The sequence below is a fragment of the Oncorhynchus masou genome, chromosome 9, assembly GCF_036934945.1.
Source record: "Oncorhynchus masou masou isolate Uvic2021 chromosome 9, UVic_Omas_1.1, whole genome shotgun sequence".
NCBI classification, from domain to species: domain Eukaryota; kingdom Metazoa; phylum Chordata; class Actinopteri; order Salmoniformes; family Salmonidae; genus Oncorhynchus; species Oncorhynchus masou.
In genome coordinates this window covers 18,157,097-18,174,320 of record NC_088220.1, presented here as the reverse complement: position 1 = coordinate 18,174,320, position 17,224 = coordinate 18,157,097, and the positions used below count along the sequence as shown (strand labels likewise).

Genomic DNA, 17,224 nt, shown 5'->3' with positions numbered 1-17,224 from the left:
TCAGCACAATAACTTCATCGGGAGCTTCACAAAATAGGTTTCCATTGCTGAGCAGCCGCACACAAGCCTAAGCTCAAAGCCAAGCGTCGGTTGGAGCTGTGTAAAACTCGCTGCCATTGGACTCTGGAGCCGTGGAAACACGATCACTGGAGTGTTGAATCACACTTCACCATCTGGAAGTCCCAACGGACAAATCTCGGTTTGGCGGATGCTTGAAGAACGCTACCTTACCAAATGCATAGTAGCAACTGTAATGTTTGGTGGAGGAGGAATAATGGTCTGGGGCTGTTTTTCATGGTTCGGGCTGAGCTCCTTAGTTCCAGTGTTGAGAATTCCTAACGCTACAGCATACAATGACATTCCAGATGATTCTGTGCTTCCAACTTTGTGGCAACAGTTTGGGGAAGGCCCTTTCCTGTTTCAGTATGACAATGCCACCGTGCACAAAGCGAGGTCCATACAGAAATGGTTTGTCGTGATCGATGTGTGGAAGAACTTGACTGGCCTGCATAGAGCCTGACTGACTGACCTGAACTACATTGAACACTTTTGGGATGAATGGGAACGTCGACAGCGAGCCAGGCTTAATCGGCCAACATCAGTGCCTGACCTCATTAATGCTCTTGTGGCTGAATGGAAGCAAGTCCCCACAGTAATGTTCCAACATCTAGTGGAAAGCCTTCCCAGAAGAGTGGAGGCTGTTCTAGCAGGAAAAGGGGACCAACTCCATATGATTATGAAATGAGATGTTTGAGGAGCAGGTGTCCACATACATTTGGTCATGTAGTGTATATCTGTGAGTCAGAATTCCCTATATAGTGCAATACTTTAGACCAGAGCTGTATGGTCCCTTGACAAAAAGGGTGACATTTTGGACGTAGACACGATTAGATGTATAGGTTTAAAATCAGAAAATTTCCCGACTGAAAGTTCAACGATAACCCAGACGACCGAGCTTGTATATACTTCTAGTATATTCCACTAAAAGCTAAAAGTGGGCTACATTTAGACTGTTATCTCATTTGACATTTCCAACAAGCAATTGTACATGACACAATTTCACTTACTAAGTGCACAACATATCTAATAATACACTTCATAGTACATTTAGTCATTTGTTTGTTTTATTTTTTGTTTATTTAAAAAAGAATTGTACATTTTCAATGTTATATATATAACAGTTAACAAAATGGCCTTTATACAACTTTTACTCTCAAAATATTCTCTTTTTTATGTTCTGGTTTGAACACCATCCAAAAATAGTTTAGATTTATGAACAATAAAATACAATCTTTCATTTTAAAAAGAAACTTTGGGGGGGGAAGACAAAAGAGAAATGGGTAGCTTGTGTTTGTTCTCTGAAATACAGAAGGTTGGTTGTTCCCAAGCTGTGCTAGTCCAGAAAAAGTTGACCGACGAACGGGGAGCAGAGATTTTGGTTGACCACACAGTTCTTCCAGGGGAGAATCAATGGGGAGACTGTGACACTTGGGGCGCTTCCAAAATGGCACCCTATTCCGTATATAGTGCACTAGAGTGCCGAGGAGAAGGCAGGGAGAGAGAGAGTGGAGACAGCAGGCCAGGCTCCAGTCCCTCAAGATGGACCCCAACAGCTAGCGTCCTCTCAGTGACTGGACCAATGTTTTACTGAACCAAGTCCACACGTTACTGAACATAACCTACATGAAGTGTGCTATTGCTTTGAGAACAGCTCCCATGCTGGGACGGTTGATCCATGGAGGGCATCTTAGGTCAGTATGTGATTTGACATGGTATTATTGTCCTGCAGGCCCATGCAGCACAAAATACCCACAGCACTCCAACACCTAGAAGACTTGAGGTAGATCAGATTTCTCATGTGAGCCACAACGCCTATGTAGTTAGTACACAGTGTGTTTCTTACATCAAATGTATATATTTAGGCCAAACATAAATAGGCTAATGTTAAACCTTCTGATCAGTCGGCAGATATCCTTATTGCTCTAAACTGTAATGGGAGCACAGTTGTCCTACAGCTGTATTGTCAATAGTCATTACCAGTATTACTAGTAATTACACTACATGTAAAATTGCTGTAATAAGAGTTCCATTATTACATGCCTCACATGAAAAATCCTTCCTGTCCTATAATGACTAATCAGAATTGCACTAAGACCTGATTCAAAAGGTGTGTGTGTGTGTGTGTGTGTGTGTGTGTGTGTCATAGAGAAATATAGAGAACTAGTGCCCAAAAGCCAGTTTGAGCATGGGCAGCGCCATTAAGGACTTTCACCATTTTGAAGTAGTCAACTGGGTGGGACTTCCTATGGGTTCAGGAAGGACCACATGAAGGGACAAGCCAAATAATTACACTTGTGAGCAAAACCTTGGCTTTATACCTGTTCAAACAACACATTCTAGAGGACAGTATGCGCCCTTTCAGTTTGTTTACCAACTCATAGAAGTAGTAGAAAAAGAAAATGGGCTACTTCAAAATGGAGATGGCCTCAATGGCACTGCCCATGCTCTCACAGACAGCATAAAGAGACAGATACAATGATGCGATGTCTATCTAAGTCTATGGTGTGTGTGTGTGAATTAATCAATGTCTGTGGACAAACTGAATTAGCCATATGGTCAGCAATGGCATCAGTCACTATTGGAGTGGATTACATCCAGAGTCTCTTAACTTATCTCCACATTGGTCTGGCTCTGGCCCTACCCTCCTCCTCCCTCCCGAATTATAACCCCTGACCCTTCCATCTCCATGTGTGAGTGCTGTTGAGGCACAATGTCACAACACATAGATAGGGAGGGATCTCAGCCCTCTGTCGTCTCCTCTATTGCCTCCTTCTTTCAACTTTACATCCTATGGGGTGTTGTTGGACCAAGTCATGTCTTATTAAGGAGAGTACCCTGTTCCTGTCCATGTCTTGTTAAGGAGAGTACCCTGTTCCTGTCCATGTCTTGTTAAGGAGAGTACCCTGTTCCTGTCCATGTCTTGTTAAGGAGAGTACCCTGTTCCTGTCCTTGTCTTGTTAAGGAGAGTACCCTGTTCCTGTCCATGTCTTGTGAAGGAGAGTACCCTGTTCCTGTCCATGTCTTGTGAAGGAGAGTACCCTGTTCCTGTCCATGTCTTGTGAAGGAGAGTACCCTGTTCCTGTACATATCTTTGTGATTCTGAGCAGGGACCCCTGCAGGCCACTTCTTCACTATCTACCATGGTCGTTGTTGAGGCGGACAGCAGGGAGCTGCAGCTCCTTCTCCTCAATCAACTCCAGAGCTGTCTCCAACTGCTGGATCAGCACCCGCTTCTTAAACCTGGGAGGAGAGGAAAGAGAGAGAGAGAAAGAGAGAGAAAGAGATATGGGGGAAAAGGGATGGAAAGAAAAAAGAACAGATGAAAAATGGAAGGAAACAGAGGCCATGAGGTTTGCAACTGCATTGCAGTGGAGGTGTTATACGACACGATGCAACGACTGCTTTGACGAAGCAGAATAATGACTGCAATGTACTTATGGCCAACAATTTATGTCTGCAGTGTACAGTGTACTGACAGCACTAAACCTGGGGAGGAATCGCAGTTAGAGCTCTAAATGGGTAACAGCAGTGAAGTAAGTAGCTTACTATGCTTTCAAATGAAGAATTATTATGCTTTCTAATCAAGAACAGTGTACTTATCTTAAGTTGCATTTTTTATTGCATTTCTTAACTTGCATTTTGTATTTCCAAATATCATACAGACCGATGTAACCACCCTTGCTGAAAATTAATATAACGAATGAATGATGAAAGCAAGATTGCAGCAATATTCTCCTACACAGTGGAGCTTAGTTACACTGTGTTGTTTTCATTGTTCTCAGTCTGTACTGTGGGTAGTCTGCTGTAAACAGACAGATGGTGGGTCAGTCTGTACGGTGGGTAGTCTGGTGTAAACAGACAGATGGTGGGTCAGTCTGTACGGTGGGTAGTCTGGTGTAAACAGACAGATGGTGTGTCAGTCTGTACTGTGGGTAGTCTGGTGTAAACAGACAGATGGTGGGTCAGTCTGTACGGTGGGTAGTCTGGTGTAAACAGACAGATGGTGTGTCAGTCTGTACTGTGGGTAGTCTGGTGTAAACAGACAGATGGTGTGTCAGTCTGTACGGTGGGTAGTCTGGTGTAAACAGACAGATGGTGGGTCAGTCTGGGTATAAACAGACAGATGGGGTCAGTCTGTACTGGTGTGAACAGACAGATGGTGGGTCAGTCTGTACGGTGGGTAGTCTGGTGTAAACAGACAGATGGTGGGTCAGTCTGTACGGTGGGTAGTCTGGTGTAAACAGACAGATGGTGGGTCAGTCTGTACGGTGGGTAGTCTGGTGTAAACAGACAGATGGTGTGTCAGTCTGTACAGACAGATGGGGTAGTCTGGTGTAAACAGACAGATGGTCAGTCTGTCAGTCTGGTGTAAACAGACAGATGGTGGGTCAGTACGGTGGGTAGTCTGGTGTAAACAGACAGATGGTGGGTCAGTCTGTCAGTCTGGTGTAAACAGACAGATGGTGGGTCAGTCTGGTGGGTAGTCTGGTGTAAACAGACAGATGGTGTCAGTCTGTCAGTCTGTACTGGTGGGTAGTCTAAACAGACAGATGGTAAACAGACAGATGGTGGGTCAGTCTGTACGGTGGGTAGTCTGGTGTAAACAGACAGATGGTGGGTGTCAGTCTGTCAGTCTGTGTGGGTAGTCTGGTGTAAACAGACAGATGGTGGGTCAGTCTGTACGGTGGGTAGTCTGGTGTAAACAGACAGATGGTGTGTCAGTCTGTACGGTGGGTAGTCTGGTGTAAACAGACAGATGGTGTGTCAGTCTGTACTGTGGGTAGTCTGGTGTAAACAGACAGATGGTGTCTGTCAGTCTGTACAGATGGTGTGGGTACGGTGGGTCTGGTGTAAACAGACAGATGGTGGGTCAGTCTGTACGGTGGGTAGTCTGGTGTAAACAGACAGATGGTGGGTCAGTCTGTACTGTGGGTAGTCTGGTGTAAACAGACAGATGGTGGTCAGTCTGTCAGTCTGTAAACAGACAGATGGGTGTCAGTCTGTACTGTGGGTCTGGTGTAAACAGACAGATGGTGGGTCAGTCTGTACTGTGGGTAGTCTGGTGTAAACAGTCAGTCAGATGGTGTGTCAGTCTGTAAACAGACAGTGGGTAGTCTGGTGTAAACAGACAGATGGTGGGTCAGTCTGTACTGTGGGTAGTCTGGTGTAAACAGACAGATGGTGTGTCAGTCTGTACTGTGGGTAGTCTGGTGTAAACAGACAGATGGTGGGTCAGTCTGTACGGTGGGTAGTCTGGTGTAAACAGACAGATGGTGTGTCAGTCTGTACTGTGGGTAGTCTGGTGTAAACAGACAGATGGTGTGTCAGTCTGTACTGTGGGTAGTCTGGTGTAAACAGACAGATGGTGTGTCAGTCTGTACTGTGGGTAGTCTGGTGTAAACAGACAGATGGTGGGTCAGTCTGTACTGTGGGTAGTCTGGTGTAAACAGACAGATGGTGGGTCAGTCTGTACTGTGACAGATGGTGGGTCAGTCTGTACTGTGGGTAGTCTGGTGTAAACAGACAGATGGTGTGTCAGTCTGTACGGTGGGTAGTCTGGTGTAAACAGACAGATGGTGGGTCAGTCTGTAGGGTGGGTAGTCTGGTGTGAACAGACAGACAGTGTGTCAGTCTGTACTGTGGGTAGACTGGTGTGACAGACAGACAGACAGACAGACAGACAGACAGACAGACAGACAGACAGACAGACAGACAGACAGACAGACAGACAGACAGACAGACAGACAGACAGACAAGACAGACAGACAGACAGACAGACAGACAGACAGACAGACAGTGGGTCTCACCTGGCAGCCTCCTTGATCGCGTGATGGATGAAGTACCTCTGGACCGTCACAGACCCCTTCACCTCCTCCAGCAGCCTGAATATGGTCTCATAGTCTGGGAACAAGGACAGGCACAGTCAGGGATCAGTGGAGCTGATCCAGCAGATGGAAGATAAGGGACTTTTCTAGTTTTGTCCAGAGCCCTACACTATAAAGGGAATAGGGTGCCGTTTGGGACACGACTCAGCACTTTTCTAAGTAGTATGTGTATCACGACTCAGTACTCTTCTAAGTAGTATGTGTATCACGACTCAGTACTCTTCTAAGTAGTATGTGTATCACGACTCAGTACTCTTCCAAGTAGTATGTGTATCACGACTCAGTACTCTTCTAAGTAGTATGTGTATCACGACTTAGCACTTTTCTAAGTAGTATGTGTATCACGACTCAGTACTCTTCTAAGTAGTATGTGTATCACGACTCAGTACTCTTCTAAGTAGTATGTGTATCACGACTTAGCACTTTTCTAAGTAGTATGTGTATCACGACTCAGTACTCTTCTAAGTAGTATGTGTATCACGACTCAGTACTCTTCTAAGTAGTATGTGTATCAAGATTTAGCACTCTTCTAAGTAGTATGTGTATCACGACTCAGTACTCTTCTAAGTAGTATGTGTATCACGACTCAGTACTCTTCTAAGTAGTATGTGTATCAAGATTTAGCACTTTTCTAAGTAGTATGTGTATCACGACTCAGTACTCTTCTAAGTAGTGTGTGTATCACGACTCAGTACTCTTCTAAGTGTGATCTGGACAGAAATGCACTGCACACGACAGCGTTGGGACAGTAGTATGTGTATCACTACTCACTGCGGCCAGGTTTGCGGACCTCCTTGATGACCCGTGTGCGCAGCTCAGCATTGCTGCCATCTAGTGGGGCTATGGTGACCGCCTCAGGCTCAGCTTGGTCTGCTCCATTTTCATCTCCCTCCAGCTCCCCCTCCTGGTCCCCCTCACAGCTTTGCTGCTGTCTCTCTGAGGGGGGCCGCTCATCCAGGCCACCCTCCCCTAACCTGTCCTCCTCCACGCCACTGTCCTCCCCACTGTCCCCCGCACACATCCCAGGCCTCTCACTCTCTCTCTCCTCCAGGATGAGTGCATTTGTGCCCCCTCCCATACCGTCCACCACCACTCCAGGCCAGCCGTCCCCTGATTCAGGCCCCACACCCCCCTCCCCGTTATTCTCTGTGCCCAGCATGCTGTTCCCCTCTGCTCCTGTGGGGGGCAGAAGAGCACATTTCATGACATTATCAAGATGATGAACACCCACACCAGGGAAACTGTCTTAAATGAAGATCCATTCAATATTGAGGTTAAAGTTTTATGTCTGCATGTCATTTTCTGACCAATAACTAACACTTTCAGTAGAATGATATCCGCCATTTCCATACTGTATGTGTCCAGTTCTATTACACTCATATAGCAATCAATACAAACTGAAATCCATGAGCATAATACATATCATTAAAAACATTATTTAAACAAAAACAAATGTTTAAGTGTCAGTCAGGATGGAAGGTAATTTCTCTGGGAGTTGAGAGAAAGGAAGTGTTGATGGTCTCGGAGGGATCCAGTCAGTCGGCGTCAGAGAGACAGTCAGGCCCGAAGCCTCAGCAACTCACCCCTACCTTTGTGCAGTGGGATGGGCTTGATGCCAGGCTGGCCCTGGACCCCGTTCCCATTGGACCCCTTCCCCACTACATGGTTGGTGATGATTGGTGGAGTCTGGGGCCGACGCAGTAAAGGGGACATGCTCCGCCTTCTCTTCAGAGCAGCCCCCGAGTTGGGGTCCCCAGTAACGCCTCTCTTCTTGCTTTGGGGACCCGTTACAAACTCATCTGCCTCATCAATCATCATCCCCTGGGATCAAGAACAAAGAAACCAAGGGGTTGTAGGCAAAAGACTTGCAAACAATCATTATGATGTCATACTATTATCACTATTGTTTTTGCTGATCTCTGCCGTGTGTGTGTGTGTATGTTTGTACCTTCTTGTCCTGTTTGAATGGGTTGCCGAAGGTGTGCAGGCGTTTGGGTTGGTCAGGGTCGATCTCTCTCAGAGGAGACGGCATCATCTTTAGATACTCCTGATAGTTGCCCATCTGAACCATGGGTATACTGTGAAGGTAGTCTAACAACCAGCACATAGTCAATGTCAAAACAAATTCATTTAATTTCAATCAGCATAAAAGCCCACTGTTGTACTCATTAAAAACATTCTTAGGGTGGCTAGTATCAACAGTTCATGTGACATTTTCTTACATAATCTTTTCATACTGTAGTCAATAGACTGACAAGAATAATCTAACTGATGATTCATTCTTTAGATTCAAAGCCTTTGGGGAAGGGGGCACTAAGCTGACATATGGAATTTTACTATGAATCATTTAGCTGTTTGATTTTGAATTTTAGGACCTCTTTAGGTATAAATAATAATATAAAACAATGTTTTGATAAAATATAGATGTTCGCCTTTACTACTATAGCCCATAGAAACACATTGAATAACACATTCATTAATTTCAAAAAGACAGTCACAAAATAAATCATAAGAAACAAGGTTTTGAAGTGTCTGTCCTAAATCTAGGAGATATATATATATTATTTTATCAGGAGATATATATATATATATATATATATATATTTTTTTTTTACACATATTTAAGCCCTTTTTTTGGGTTGGAACAAAACTACCTTCATACTTCAATTTCTTTTTTTGAAACGGTACCGGTTAATATCAGACAAGTCCCATGACACGTGTGGGGTATATGATCCCGGCACGTGTGTGGTAGTGCAAGTCCCGTGACACGTGTGGGAGTATAGTCCCATGACATATTTTTTTTTTTTTTACACATATTTAAGCATGACACGTGTTTTTTGGGTTGGAACAAAACTACCTTCATACTTCAATTTCAAGTCCCATTTTTGATGAACGTGTGTACCGTAGTGCAAGTTGAATTTCAGACAAGTCCCATGACACGTGTGGGGGTCGTAGTGCAAGTCCCATGACACGTGTGGGGGCAAGTCCCATGACACGTGTGGGGGTCGTAGTGCAAGTCCCATGACACGTGTGGGGGTCGTAGTGCAAGTCCCATGACACGTGTGGGGGGGTGCAAGTCCCATGACAGTCGTAGTGCAAGTCCCATGACAAGTCCCATGACACGTGTGGGGTCGTAGGGGTCCCATGACAGTGTGGGGGCAAGTCCCATGACACGTGTGGGGGTCAAGTCCCATGACAGTGCAAGTCCCATGACACGTGTGGGGGTCGTAGTGCAAGTCCCATGACACGTGTGGGGGTCGTAGTGCAAGTCCCATGACACGTGTGGGGGCAAGTCCCATGACACGTGTGGGGGGGTCAAGTCCCATGACACGTGTGGGGGTCGTAGAGCAAGTCCCATGACACGTGTGGGGGTCGTAGTGCAAGTCCCATGACACGTCCCATGACACGTGTGGGGGGGGGTCCCATGACACGTGTGGGGGTCGTAGAGCAAGTCCCATGACACGTGTGGGGGTCGTAGTGCAAGTCCCATGACACGTGTGGGGGTGCAAGTCCCATGACACGTGTGGGGGGGTCAAGTCCCATGACACGTGTGGGGGTGCAAGTCCCATGACACGTGTGGGGGTCCCATGACACATGTGGGGGTCGTAGTGCAAGTCCCATGACACGTGTAGTGCAAGTCCCCATGACACGTGTGGGGGTCGTAGTGCAAGTCCCATGACACACGTGCAAGTCCCATGACACGTGGGGGTCGTAGTGCAAGTCCCATGACACGTGTGGGGGTCGTAGAGCAAGTCCCATGACACGTGTGGGGGTCGAGTGCAAGTCCCATGACACGTGTGGGGGTCGTCAGTGCAAGTCCCATGACACGTGTGTGGGGGGAGCAAGTCCCATGACAGAGCAAGTCCCATGACACGTGTGGGGGTCGTAGAGCAAGTCCCATGACACGTGTGGGGGTCGTAGAGCAAGTCCCATGACACGTGTGGGGGTCGTAGAGCAAGTCCCATGACACGTGTGGGGGTGGGCGAGCAAGTCCCATGACACGTGTGGGGGGGGAGAGCAAGTCCCATGACAGAGCAAGTCCCATGACACGTGTGGGGGTCGTAGAGCAAGTCCCATGACACGTGTGGGGGTCGTAGAGCAAGTCCCATGACACGTGTGGGGGTCGTAGTGCAAGTCCCATGACACGTGTGGGGGTCGTAGTGCAAGTCCCATGACACGTGTGGGGGTCGTAGAGCAAGTCCCATGACACGTGTGGGGGTCCCGACACGTGTGGGGGAGCAAGTCCACATGACACGTGTGGGGGTCGTAGAGCAAGTCCATGACACGGTGGGGGCAAGTCCCATGACACGTGGGGGGGCAAGTCCCATGACACGTGTGGGGGTAGAGCAAGAGCAAGTCCCATGACACGTGTGGGTGTGGGCAAGTCCCATGACACGTGTGGGGGTCGTAGAGCAAGTCCCATGACACGTGTGGGACACAAGTCCCATGACACGTGTGGGGGTCGTAGAGCAAGTCCCATGACACGTGTGGGGGTGTGGGGGCGTAGAGCAAGTCCCATGACACGTGTGGGGGTCGTAGAGCAAGTCCCATGACACGTGGTCGTAGAGCAAGTCCCATGACACGTGTGGGGGTCGTAGAGCAAGTCCCATGACACGTGTGGGGGTCGTAGAGCAAGTCCCATGACACGTGTGGGGTCGTAGAGCAAGTCCCATGACACGTGTGGGGGTCGTAGAGCAAGTCCCATGACACGTGTGGGGGTCGTAGAGCAAGTCCCATGACACGTGTGGGGGTCGTAGAGCAAGTCCCATGACACGTGTGGGGGTCCCATGACACGTGTGGGGGGTAGAGCAAGTCCCATGACACGTGTGGGGGGTAGAGCAAGTCCCATGACACGTGTGGGGGCCGTAGAGCAAGTCCCATGACACGTGTGGGGGTCGTAGAGCAAGTCCCATGACACGTGTGGGGGTCCCATGACACGTAGAGCAAGTCCCATGACACATGACACGTGTGGGGGTCGTAGAGCAAGTCCCATGACACGTGTGGGACACGTGTGGGGGCGTAGTGCAAGTCCCATGACAGAGCAAGTCCCATGACACGTGTGGGGGTCGTAGAGCAAGTCCCATGACACGTGTGGGGGGGGGTCCCATGACGTAGAGCAAGTCCCATGACACGTGTCCCATGACACGTGTGGGGGTCGTAGAGCAAGTCCCATGACACGTGTGGGGGTCGTAGAGCAAGTCCCATGACAGAGCAAGTCCCATGACACGTGTGGGGGTCGTAGAGCAAGTCCCATGACACGTGTAGAGCAAGTCCCATGGGGGTCCCATGACACGTGTAGAGCAAGTCCCATGACACGTGTGGGGGTCCCATGACACGTAGAGCAAGTCCCATGACACGTGTGGGGGTCGTAGAGCAAGTCCCATGACACGTGTGGGGGTCGTAGAGCAAGTCCCATGACACGTGTGGGGGTTGTAGAGCAAAAACGGAGAACACCCTCATGTTCATGAGAATCTCCCCTTTCCACAATGGGGTTTGTAGTCCAAATGGTTCGGACGCTACCTAACAGAAGGTGGCACATGGTCGGTACCGACAAGTCTCCTGACACTTGGTGGGGACCGTAGAGTAAACGTTTGTAGGTCTAACCATTCGGACACTACAGACGATTACACAAAAACAACTGATTTTCAGGATGTCTCATGGTCTGACAAACAGCACTCTAGCTCTGTCACCTTTCACCACAGATGCAGAAGTGCGACACTGGCGGGCAGATGCTGTGGATTGAGAAGCATCCATTGCAAAAAAACTGATATCTCTCGCTTAAACTGATGAATTTTGATGGGGATTTTTTTGTTATGTAACTTAGATTGACGCACCAGTGCATCAACCGGCTCTAGGGGGTTAAGCAGCTTTCAAGCCTGCCTACCTTCATCTTGTCCTCTGATAAGTTTCTGAGTAGTCCTCAGAAGGTTGGAGCGCATCCGTGTCAGCTGATCCAGAAGGTTCCTCCTTGGGATGTCATAGGCGTTTCGATACGCCTGAGGCTTTAGATCCTGAAGAGATCGGAAGTAATGAGATACAGAAACCCTGTCTGCCACTTCAATCTAGGAACATCGTCTGTGTCCCAAATGGAACCCTATTCACTGGGCTCTGGTCAAAAGTTGTGCACTATATATGGCATAGGGTGCCATTTGGGATACAGTTATCCTCTCAGGCATCTCAGCGTTTCACCCTGCCAGTTCTGTACCTTGTTGAGCAGTGCAATCTGAAAGCCGGCAAACTCCTTGAAGTTGATGTCTGCAAGGCGGAGGGACATCTCTCCAGTGATACCCTGCAGCAGCTGCTTGAAGTCTTTGCGGTGGGCCAGGGACAGGGTGTTGGAGTGGTTCTTCACCTTTATCCCAGTCTCTTGGGGAGCCTTCTTCCCTACAGACACGATCAGGCGATCCGACTCCATCTTTGCCTGCAGACAGAGAAAGAGACAAAGACAGGTTCTTTATTCACTAATTCACACCAGCTGGGTGTGCTCCTAAAGTGTATTCAGACCTACATAAGTGACCCTTGTAAGTTAAACACGTATCATGTTGCACAAACTTTGAAATCTATAGATATATACTAAGTCTAGGTGTGCGTCCCAAATGGCACCCTATTCCCTATATAGTGTACTACTTTGGGCCCTGGTCAAAGTAGTGCACTACATAGAGAATATGGTGCCATTTGGGATGCTACCCAGGTGAAGGGAAGCCTCACCTGCTGGCTAAGCTTCTTTAGGTAGGAGATGACACTGTAGCTGAGGCCACAGTCCATGTTGTCGGAGATGAGGTTGGGCGCTCCCATCATTCGCAGTGCCTTCTTCAATGGCTGTATGGAAACACAGAGAGAGCCCATAGAGAAAGTGCATCACCATCAAACAAACATGAAATACATAAAGCACATATGGATACAAATATATATTTACATATATGACATTGACCAAGAACAGTACATTACCAAGAGAAAGTAAGGAGGCATGGTCTTCAGGTAGATCTCAAAGGCCTGCCGCCACTTTAGGTTTGGCTTCAGTTTGTGCACTTTAAACAGGTCATCTGTGAAGACAGCAGGGTTGGGGGTTGTGAAGGGGAAAAAGACATGAGACAAGCATAATCATCCAAGAACACCCAGAGATGGGCAATCAGAAAGTATCTTGTTACAAAATACCCTTAAGACCAATGTATCAAAATAATCTACACAAAACTGGGTATTTTTTATTTATTTAATTGAAATACATACATTTGCACATAGCAGCCTTAAATAAGTCATAAAACTACCTGTGACCTTCGGCTTACACGAACAGTACCAATAGCCGAGTTCATATATTGTTAGTCTTCAGAGCTTTGTGGACCCTATTACTCAACATACACTGCATTGGTGTCAGAAATGAGATTCCATACCTTACCATGAGTATCACGTAATCAGAGGTGCAGATGGAGGCATAAAGGGGTTTGATATAAAGTTGAGATACAGAACTCAGTTCCCAAATGACAGAGAGTGTAGTGATAGTATGGAAATATCAAAAAACAAGAGTTCACTTCCACCTTTGGGACCATATTCATGGCATTATCCTCACTCCTCCTCTACCAACACCTCTCAGAGCAACACGATAGTGACCTAACATTTCTTAAACAAATGCAGCAAATTTGGGGTAATATGGGGTATCAAAATTCTGAAGCATTATAATATATATTTGAAAATACAAAATACCATTCTCCGAAGTATGTTCTTACAAATACATTGTGATTTTGGTCAGGTACTCAGGCCTTCCAAATACATGGTGATTTTGGTCAGGTTCTCTGGCCTTCCAAATACATGGGGATTTTAGTCAGGTATTAAGGCCTTCCAAATACATGGTGATTTTGGTCAGGTACTCAGGCCTTCCAAATACATGGGGATTTTGGACAGCTACTCAGGCCTTCCAAATACATGGGGATTTTGGTCATGGTGGTCAGAACCTAAGGCCTTCCAAATACATGGGGATTTTGGTAAGGCCTTCCAAATGGGGACATGGCCTTCCAAATACATGGTAATTTTGGTCAGGTACTCAGGCCTTCCAAATACATGGGGATATTGGTCAGGTTCTCAGGCCTTCCAAATACATGGTGATTTTAGTCAGAACCTAAGGCCTTCCAAATACATGGGGATTTTGGTAAGGTATTTAGGCCTTCCAAATACATGGGGATTTTGCTCAGGTACTCAGGCCTTCCAAATACATGGGGATTTTGCTCAGGTACTCAGGCCTTCCAAATACATGGGGATTTTAGTTCGGTTCTCAGGCCTTCCAAATACACAGGGATTTTGGTCAGGTTCTCGGGCCTTCGAAATACATGGGGATTTTAGTCAGGTATTAAGGCCTTCCAAATACATGGTGATTTTGGTCAGGTACTCAGGCCTTCCAAATATATGGGGATTTTGGACAGCTACTCAGGCCTTCCAAATACATGGGGATTTTGGTCAGGTACTCAGGCCTTCCAAATACATGGTGATTTTAGTTAGGTTCTCAGGCCTTCAAAATACATTGGGGATTTTAGTCAGGTTCTCAGGCCTTCCAAATACATGGGGATTTTAGTCAGGTACTCAGGCCTTCCAAATCCATGGGGAGTTGGGTCAGGTACTCAGGCCTTCCAAATACATGGGGATTTTAGTCAGGTACTCAGGCCTTCCAAATACATGGTGATTTTAGTCAGGTACTCAGGCCTTCCAAATACATGCTGATTTTGGTCAGGTACTCAGGACTTCCAAATACATGGTGATTTTAGTCAGGTACTCAGGCCTTCCAAATACATGGCGATTTTAGTCAGAACCTCAGGCCTTCCAAATACATGGGGATTTTATTTAGGTACTGAGGCCTTCCAAATACATGGGGATTTTAGTCAGGTACTCCGGCCTTCCAAATACATGGGGATTTTAGTCAGGTACTCAGGCCTTCCAAATACATGCTGATTTTGGTCAGGTACTCAGGACTTCCAAATACATTGGTGATTTTAGTCAGGTACTCAGGCCTTCCAAATACATGGCGATTTTAGTCAGAACCTCAGGCCTTCCAAATACATGGGGATATTTGTCAGGTACTCAGGCCTTCCAAATACATGGGGATTTTAGTCAGGTATTCAGGCCTTCTAAATACATGGGGATTTTAGTTCGGTTCTCAGGCCTTCCAAATACATGGGGATATTTGTCAGGTACTCAGGCCTTCCAAATACATGCTGATTTTGGTCAGGTACTCAGGCCTTCCAAAAACATGGTAATTTTATTCAGGTACTCAGGCCTTCCAAAAACATGGTAATTTTGGTCAGGTACACAGGCCTTCCAAATACATGGTGATTTTAGTCAGAACCTCAGGCCTACCAAATAGATGGGGATTTTGGTCAGGTACTCAGGCCTTCCAAATACATGGGGATTTTAGTCAGGTACTCAGGCCTTCCAAATACATGGGCATTTTAGTCAGGTACTAAGGCCTTCCAAATACATGGGGATTTTGGTCAGGTACTCAGGCCTTCCAAATACATGGTGATTTTGGTCAGGTACTCAGGCCTTCTAATACATGGTGATTTTAGTCAGAACCTCAGGCCTTCCAAATACATGGAGATTTTGGTCAGGTTTTCAGGCCTTCCAAATACATGGGGATTTTAGCCAGGTACTCAGGCCTTCCAAATACATGGGAATTTTAGTTAGGTTCTCAGGCCTTCCAAATACGTGGGGATTTTATTTAGGTACTCAGGCCTTCCAAATACATGGTGATTTTATTTAGGTACTCAGGCCTTCCAAATACATGGTGATTTTAATCAGGTACTCAGGCCTCCAAACACAAATGACAAAATACTCTAAAGTAATTTAAATACCTATTTCAAATACATGTAACAGAAACACCCCACAAATGTCGCTAATGTATGACTGTTACAGCTTCAGCATCCACAATCTCACTTACCAAGGAGTGGCAAAACAACTGGGTAGTTGTAAGGCATGACGAAGAGGTTGACACAGGAGAGAGTGGTGCTGGCCTTCAGGTAGCCAAAGGGCTGGGCTAGGTCACTGTGCTTTCCACTACTGTTCACGAAGACCTGCAGGGAAAGAGACAGAGAGAGAGAAAATTGGGGGATACAGCAAGAGAGTGAGAGAGAGACAGACAGAGAGAGACAGAGAGAGGGGAGGGGAGACAGCGAGAGTGGAGAAACAGGAAGAAAGAGAGACAGAGAGACAGGGGGGGCAGTGAAGAGGGTAGAGAAAGAGATAGAGACAGAGAGAGAGAGGGGAGCGAGAGACAGAGAGAAAATGAGAAAGAGAGAGAGACAGAGAGAGAAAGAGAGAGCATGAGAGAGAGGGGTGGCGAGCGAGAGACAGAGAGAAACAGAGAGAGAGAGAGAGAGAGAGAGAGAGAGAGAGAGAGAGAGAGAGAGAGAGAAAGGGGGAGCGATAGAGAGGAACAGAGAAGGAAAAAGAGAGAGGCAGAGAGAGAGAGCAAGTGAGAGAAAGAGAGAGGGCTGAGCACAAATAACATCCCACAGCATAACTAGAAATTCAAACACCATAACTGCTTGAGGTTGTGTGTGGGAGCATTTCTCCTACCTGCCAGCACATGTGTGGGGACTTCCTCTCCAGGATATACTGGGTGAGTGGCGAGGGCTCCAGTTCGTACTTGTCAAAGGGCAGCTTGTCAATCACCATGGGCTCACAGTCCACACAGGTGAAACGCACCATGGGGTGGGCAGAGCGAGGAGGCTATTGGTGGGCAAAGGGAGAGAATTACAGAGAACATTTAGAGCATTTCATACAATGTTGTCCTTGTTGAGGAGAAATAAACATCCTGAAACTATACCAATGCCATGCCGACACCACAGGAACTACTGTGTGTGTGGGCGGGGGGGGGGGGGTTGAAAAAGGGAGTAGAGACAGAACATTAAACAGTAGGATGGAGCTGGCAGACTCTAGTCAGTCAGCATCCACCCTGACCCTCTGTCCTTGGCACTGCCCCAGTAACACTACAGATAGTCAATATACAGAGGGAAAGAAAAACAGAGAGAGTCCTAGGCAAACTTCACCCCCAATTTTTGGCAATAAAGACACAGTGAGGAGCAATCATTCACAGAATGCCAAGGGCCATGACTACAGGTCTCAGAGGCCAGGACTACAGGTCCCAGAGGGCCATGACTACAGGTCCCAGAAGGCAGGACAACTATAGGTCCCAGAGGGCCAGGACAACTACAGGTCCCAGAGGTCAGGACAACTACAGGTCCCAGAGGGCCAGGACAACTACAGGTCCCAGAGGTCAGGACAACTACAGGTCCCAG

At 47.1% G+C, this 17,224-nt stretch overlaps 1 protein-coding gene across 1 annotated transcript in view; it reads right to left on the bottom strand.

Moving 5' to 3' along the window:
• Positions 1 to 1,112: 1,112 nt before the first annotated feature.
• The window catches only part of ints6l (integrator complex subunit 6 like), a 40,088-nt gene continuing 23,976 nt past the window's right edge, over positions 1,113 to 17,224 (bottom strand). Inside the window, exons 8-18 of the mRNA XM_064973355.1 lie at positions 16,503 to 16,655; positions 15,865 to 15,997; positions 12,894 to 12,988; positions 12,654 to 12,764; positions 12,151 to 12,366; positions 11,830 to 11,956; positions 7,894 to 8,036; positions 7,535 to 7,766; positions 6,717 to 7,121; positions 5,868 to 5,961; positions 1,113 to 3,300 (exon numbers count right to left, since the gene is read on the bottom strand). Coding sequence (XP_064829427.1) covers positions 3,192 to 3,300; positions 5,868 to 5,961; positions 6,717 to 7,121; positions 7,535 to 7,766; positions 7,894 to 8,036; positions 11,830 to 11,956; positions 12,151 to 12,366; positions 12,654 to 12,764; positions 12,894 to 12,988; positions 15,865 to 15,997; positions 16,503 to 16,655 — 1,818 coding nt within the window. The 3' untranslated portion in view covers positions 1,113 to 3,191. The remainder of the gene's footprint in view (positions 3,301 to 5,867; positions 5,962 to 6,716; positions 7,122 to 7,534; positions 7,767 to 7,893; positions 8,037 to 11,829; positions 11,957 to 12,150; positions 12,367 to 12,653; positions 12,765 to 12,893; positions 12,989 to 15,864; positions 15,998 to 16,502; positions 16,656 to 17,224) is intronic.